The sequence below is a fragment of the Lygodium microphyllum genome, chromosome 7 (genome assembly GCF_053477565.2).
Source record: "Lygodium microphyllum isolate KBCC chromosome 7, Lygodium_microphyllum_v1.1.10, whole genome shotgun sequence".
NCBI classification, from domain to species: Eukaryota; Viridiplantae; Streptophyta; class Polypodiopsida; order Schizaeales; family Lygodiaceae; genus Lygodium; species Lygodium microphyllum.
In genome coordinates this window covers 68626849-68633572 of record NC_141141.1, presented here as the reverse complement: position 1 = coordinate 68633572, position 6724 = coordinate 68626849, and the positions used below count along the sequence as shown (strand labels likewise).

The 6724-nt window shown below is 43.4% G+C and overlaps 1 protein-coding gene across 1 annotated transcript; it reads right to left on the bottom strand.

Annotated features, from left to right (window-relative positions):
* Positions 1 to 1153: 1153 nt before the first annotated feature.
* Positions 1154 to 5345, bottom strand: LOC148033558 (protein NRT1/ PTR FAMILY 3.1-like). Its single transcript, XM_087681505.1, has 5 exons — positions 4602 to 5345; positions 4280 to 4528; positions 3840 to 4057; positions 2934 to 3505; positions 1154 to 2661 (listed from the first exon to the last, which is right to left on the bottom strand). Exons 2-5 carry the CDS (start codon positions 4482 to 4484, stop codon positions 1623 to 1625), a joined length of 2034 nt encoding a protein of 677 aa, XP_087537631.1. The 5' UTR covers positions 4485 to 4528; positions 4602 to 5345; the 3' UTR covers positions 1154 to 1622.
* Between the last annotated feature and the right edge of the window lie 1379 nt (positions 5346 to 6724).

The following is a 6724-nucleotide window of genomic DNA, read 5'->3' as shown; positions in this document are numbered from 1 at the left end:
TCAACATTTACATATCCAAGAACATATGCGTGCTTCCTTCCAAAGCATATGTACATAGACCTAGTCATGGTTAGACACTTGGATAAGCATGCAAGCTTGAGATGATATTAGAATATTGGTCTTGAATAAGTAGTCTATAAAGTCTTTGTCTTTGATTCTTAGTTTTAAGTAGGCTAACAATAGTGAGCACAAGTATGCAAGTAGACATGAAAATAGGTAAGCAAGTAGACTAATGATGATGTGGTGGTGATAAGCAAGTATATCACTCCCCTTGTCTATTTACAAAATAAGGCCTTGTTCTCCTCCTCTCTGCTCTTACTTTCTTTTCCTTTCTTTCTCTTTTTTCCTTGGATTGATTCACATTATTTCTAGAATACCAAAAATCGGACATGGAAATTTGAAGAATTATAAGCAAAGCCCAATTGTATGTTTGTACATCTTGAGCCATAATATGACCTTTGACATTTAAAGAAGCATTTATTCTTGCTAATCCTTTGGTGTAAAAGAACAAAGGTTGTAAAGAAAACCCCTCCACACAACAACAATATCATTAAGCTAGGACTTATTTATTTAGTTATTCAATTTCAATGAGCAACAATATTTGATTTGGCCAACACAAGATACTATTGATTTATAACTAATATACTAAAGTATTAGAGCAAACAATTTTGAAGCATCTTTCCTATAGGTTGTGCCATTTCATATGAGATGAGATGAGTTCTTTGCAACCATTTTTTCTAGCCTAACAAAAGAGCTTTTTGACTTAGAAGTTCACTTTTGTATGCTGATGGTTTCATGTTCATGATTGGCTTGAATTCTCAAATTTTCATATAGCCTTCCATCTTTGATATACTTGATCTAATTGTTGGTCATAGCTTAATTGTTTAAAGACTCCAAATATCATGGGCTCAAATATGCTTGGATGTGACAAGTATTAAGGTTATCTTTTTTGGAGAGAGAGAGAGAGAGAGAGAGAAGCAAATGTGGTGTAGCTATTACAATCGTAACTTTTTGCGAGTGCATCTTTCAAAAGTGGAACAATCAAAAGCTCACCTTTGAAGTTTGTTTGAGTGTCATAGGCAGACTCCTCAAGCATAATTGGATCTTGAAGAGGACATAAAATTGGCAAACTCTAATATACAATTCCCAAAATGTTGGATTTGGATTATAAATGGGGATGCTACTTTCTTAGATGAGGGAAGATTAATCCACTTAGAATGCTCTTAACTTTGTGTAGTCCCAAAGCTTCTATGGTTGTAAATGTAAATCACTTTTTAAGAGATTGTGCTATAGAGTTTATTTTTTTGGTTGACGTAATCCTTATGCATATGTGCGTGTATGTAGGTGTGTGTACACGTGTGTGTGTGTGTGTGTGTGGCTACTACAGAGAGTGAAAAGAGGTACGAAAAGAAAATTTCCTAGAATGGCTTGATTAATGTGAGGTGCTACTTTAACCGATGAATATTGGCCGAAAGGTAACCGATAAAAGGACAGGAAACTGTGAAAAGCAAATCTTTTAGCATATACCAAGGCCTACAACAAAGGTAGATCAGATTGTTAGTATGGCTTAGTTAATGTGAGAAGCTATTTATAAATCTGAATTTGGAAGTATGCAGGCCTCATCAAGCTGCACCTGAAGATGACTTGCAGGCATCAGATTGATCTGTTGTTTCTGCAGTTTGATGGGTATTCTCATCCTGTTGCACCTGTCGATGATGCAATCCTTGAAAGGGTTCTCCTTCCTTTTCCATGATCTGTATGTGCAGTTCTTCTTGGCTTGCCTCGGCTGCTCTGGTTGTATTGTCTGATGAAGAAGAGACGGGAGCAATGGCGACATTCTTGTAAGAGTACCAGCTGGAGCAGACAAGGAAGTATGCGAGGTTGACACCAATGAGGCCAGCCACAATGTAGTAATATCGATCCAGATGCCCCTTGTTAAGGTTGTCATCCAGCCAGCTCACACTGTGGTCCCCTCTCCGGCTCAGCTTCTGCACAGCAGTGAGTATCATGGCACTCATGTACACACCCACACCGCTTATGCACGAATTCAGAGACCCAGCTGTGCTCCTCATGCCTTCAGGTACTTGGTCATAGAAGAACTCGGCCGTTCCCACCCCATTGAAGGCCTCCCCCACCCCCATCATGCATAATTGTGGCACTAGCCAGAACACAGACATGGGTACCACCGCACCGGGCTTGTCCCCTAACCCATGCTCCCTTGCAATCCTCCTCCTCTGCCCCTCCACTATGCCTGACAGAACCATGGCAGCTATCCCCATGAAGTACCCTATGCCTATCCTCTGCAGGAATGTGATGCCCCTCTCTGTCTTTGTCACCCTTCTTGCAAAGGGCAGCACCACCTTGTCGTACAGTGGAAGACAGATCATTATAGTCAGCATCGCAAACACACCCATTGATGCAGCAGGGACATGGAAGGAACCAAACATATGCCTGTCCATTGTGTTTGCCTGCAGGACTGAGTAGCTAGTCTGCTGCGATACAGCAACAGCATGAAGCATAGATGCAATCATGATGGGGAGCGTACGGACTATCAGCTTGAGCTGCTCCACCTGGTGCACTGTGCAAATCCTCCATTGCCGCAGCACCATCCCGTCCTCGCTGATGTCTCCTTCTGCCACAATGGCAGCTTTGTCCAAGAAACTGCCAGACATATACAAAAGGAAGACCTAGAGTTTAGTGACAAACTTGGTAGGTTATAGCTCACTCAGCCAGCTGCAAGCCAATCATGACAGCTTGACTACAAAGTTGTGCCTCATGGACTGTGAGTGGAGCACACTGAGACCTGGCATCTTGCAGCCCAAACAAAGAACTACCTAGTACTACAACTTACACAGTCAGATTTAAAACGACTGAAATTCCCCTCATATTAGGGCTATGACCTGAGACATTTGAAATAAGAAAGAGAAGCTCACCCAAACTGATCAGTATGAAGAATCCTTTCTCTGCCTAGTTTTCCCTCCCCTGGCACAGGATCAAACAGTGTGCTCGAGTCTTCAGGCACCTTTAGTTTCCTCTTAAAGAATGCAGCTGTACACACCTTGGCCAACTCCTTCAGTGGGCTCCCTGCAGGAATTTCATACTTATACAGTGGTGCTCCCAATATATAAATGGCTATAGACATGGCCATAGCAATGGTGGGTATGCCAAATCCCATGGCCCAACTCACACTCTGCTGCACATAGACTACAATGGTGCCTGAAAGGAGGACAGACAGGTAGATACCAAAGAAATACCAGTTTGAATAGCTTTGGAAAGCCTTCTTCCCCTCAAAAGTGTCCTGGTTAAATTGGTCAGCCCCAAAAGGGTATGCACATGGTTTGATACCACCTGAAGCAATGGCCAACAAAGTAAAAGCTGAGTAGAGGAAAGCAAGCTGGCCTGCTGTGGGTTGTGCACATTGAGATGGTGCCTGATCTGAACCAGCTGGACAAGGAGTTGGCCTAAGGGATGAAACAGCAGCTGTGATAACAAGGAACGACATTCCCTGCATTCATGCAGATAAAGAGACTTCATCAGTACAAGCATACCAGCAGTTGCCATCCTGGAAAACAGGGATGCAGATCAAGACTCAATCAGTCGAGTGGATAAGCTGAACTACTACTAGTGCAGATTTGCATGAAGCAATGAGTTTGTGCATAACCCTATGTCTTGCACATTGAGATGTTTCCTTTGCAAACATCCCGCTTCAAGCATACTCTGGTGAGATCAATCATTTTTCTGGTTGGAATTAGAGTTAAGATCATACCTTAAAACAACAACAATACTTAGTTATGGCATGATGTTAAACATAGAGAAGAAAGGCTCTTTAAGGAACCTACCACCAAGTTAATGAGAGAGGACAGAATCAAAGTCCAGAATCGTCCAAGGTACGAATCTGCTAGATAACCACCAATCAGAGGAGAAATGTAACCCGTGCCATTGCTTATGCTGAGAATGTTGGCAGCATTGACCTGCTCTAAATGGAATTCTTGTGTAAGGTACAGGATCATGCTGAACATCAGGCCTATGCTTGCAAGCTTGTCACATACTTCATTACCTGGATTAGTTGAACACAAGAGAAGACAGTTTTTCAGGTGATTGATGTTTGTTGGAAGACGAAAGCAATGTCTTAAGAAAAGAAAATAGAACAATACACAAACATCAACCTTCCTCCACATGGTAAGTGATTTCCTACTGCAATATATATATCTTTGTTAAACACAACACACCTACAGTGCTACCAATCTAACGAACGTGGAACGTTTAGATGGGATTTCACCTAATACGAATGGCATGGTCTTCCAGCCTCCAGGCTGCATGGCTCTCTTCTTCTCCTTAACTGTGCAAGCTACTCTCTGGACTTGCGCCCACAACGACATTGCAGCCGAGCCAGAGCCCCAAAATCCCCTGCATTTCTCCTGTATTTGCTTGTCATCAGCAATGCCATCGATTCCCATGGTTGGTTTGTTGCCTGCTGGTGCCATCTCTCCTGCGCAAGCTCAGCAAAGAAGCCAAGTCTCCAAGTGAACTGCAAAACTTACAGCTGCTTAAGTCCTGACACTTAAAAGGAGCCAAGTCTCCAAGTGAACTGTTAAACTTACGGCTGCTTTAGTCCTGACAGTCAGTTTGGACAATATGGGGCCTCCAAGCGAACTGTTAAAACCTACGGCTGCTTTGAGTGCTGACACTTGGTTTGGCCAAAATGGTACAACTCGCCATTCTTGAGGCAAGGACGAGGCACGGAGGATCGACAAGCCAAGCTCGATCTCACAACAACAACCAGCATATAAAAAAAGCACAAAAACAGCTTTTAACAGGAGGTGGTAGTGGAGGCCTGCTAGGTGGTGAATGCGATGTTCAAATGCCGTTCGGAGGCAAAAACATGAGGAGGCAGGTCTGGCAGTGTTGGGGATGAACACGGCAAGGGGAAGGGTACGACCGGGAGAGAGAGAGGGGAGATGAGGGGAAAGATGCAAGTGGATATGGCTGCATCCAATCATACAAACACTATGGTCCTGGAGAGAGAGAGAGAGAGGAAAGCCACAGTGTGCACTGTGTGGTGAATCCTTTGCAGAATCTTTGCTTTTTTCTTGTGTGTGTGTGTGTGTGTATCAGTGGCATCCGTGTGCGCGCGGCCTTCTGTGGGGCAGATCGCAGAAGGCTTTGAAGTTTGCTTCTGTTAGCAGGCTGCTCGGAAAGAGCAAACCGGGCCAGACCGCGCCGTTTGTGCTGCATCTCGTACGTCCTGGCGAGCTAAATTTGGCGCGCACCATCAACGCAGACTCTGGTCACACGTGACCCTCTCCATCCCTACATTGCTGGCCACTGGCCCTCTCTACCCCTGGCTTATTATCTAGGCCGTGTTCTCCCGATCGCGTGTTGCCCAAAAAGCCCCAAGACATGCAGCCTCCTAGGGATTCCCAAAAGTCTTGAGTTTTGGACTCTATCTATGGGGGCTGCATCCACAATTTGAACTCATGCTTCCACACAGCCCACATAGTTACACCACTCGTGTCGGAACCTCATTGGCTAAAGTTTTACACACAATTTCAACTCATGCTTCTCCACGCCCACACAGTTACACCACTCGTGTCAGAACCTCATTGGCTAAACTTTTGCACGCAACAGAGTAACTAAATATGACAACAATATACATCATAAGATACAAAATGCATTTTCATAGATTGGAAATGACTTGCCTCAAAACCTAGAGCTTCAAAAATAAGTGAGGATCCCTTTACACAATTAAGGTTTGGTTTCTTTACACAACCAAGAACACAAGGAATGTATTGTTTGATGGTGGCATATGCCATAATGTCCCGTTGTGGAAGGTACTCAAGACTATCCACGTGACATCTACCCACCTACATGCATGCCCATGTTAGCCCATAATTGGGTGGGGATTCTAATGGAAAAGCCTAGGCACAACAAGACTCAAAGGGAATAAAGCATGGCAATGGAGTATGCAATTCCTATGCAAGCCCAAGATTGACATGCAAGTTCTAGAGAATTGGAGTTGTAGACCGATGGCAAGGGGATCCTTGAGGTCCAGCAATGCCTTCTCTCTAGGCACCTCGTTTGTTATGCTGATTTTGCTCTCTTTAGTCTATGTTTTTTATTAGATCCAAGATAGTCCCTACCTCAAAAAACACTAAAAAAGGGGGTTCTCACCACACCTCTTTTGCTATGAAATGAGGGCCTCCTTAAGCACTCAACCCACTACCCAAAGCTTTTTTCAATTGATCAACTATTTTGAGAGAGAGAGAGAGAGAGAGAGAGAGAGAGAGAGAGAGAGAGAGAGAGAGAGAGAGAGAGAGAGAGAGAGAGAGAGAGAGAGAGAGAGAGAGAGAGAGAGAGAGAGAGAGAGAGAGAGAGGCCCTATTAACAGTACACTTGCAAAATGCTACCAAAAGTCTATCAATGCTTGCAAATGAGGAAGGAATGTTGGTGGCACTTAGAGCATGTGACTAGAAAGCACATGGAGAGAAGCATTTGTAGCCTATTCAACTCTCTCAAGTGTGTGATGCCCATGTGATGTCAAATAAATGCTACGACCAATAAGAAATTTTGGCTAAAATTATGCAAATTTGGTTATAAAATAAACCCAAAATGAAAAAAATTGGCTATAATTCATACAAAAAATCATCAATATCACCAAATATGGCTATAAGCTAAGTTTTTAAACATATTTTCTCACCAAATGTCACCCACATTGCAATGTAAA

Bases quoted from the DNA above. Each gene is read 5' to 3' on its own strand.
- LOC148033558 (XM_087681505.1), bottom strand. From the start codon at position 4,484: ATGGCACCAGCAGGCAACAAACCAACCATGGGAATCGATGGCATTGCT. The intron at 4,058-4,279 runs GTGAAATCCCAT...CAACTAATCCAG, and splicing joins GACCATGCCATTCGTATTAG to GTAATGAAGTATGTGACAAG. The intron at 2,662-2,933 runs GTGAGCTTCTCT...TATGTCTGGCAG, and splicing joins CTTCATACTGATCAGTTTGG to TTTCTTGGACAAAGCTGCCA.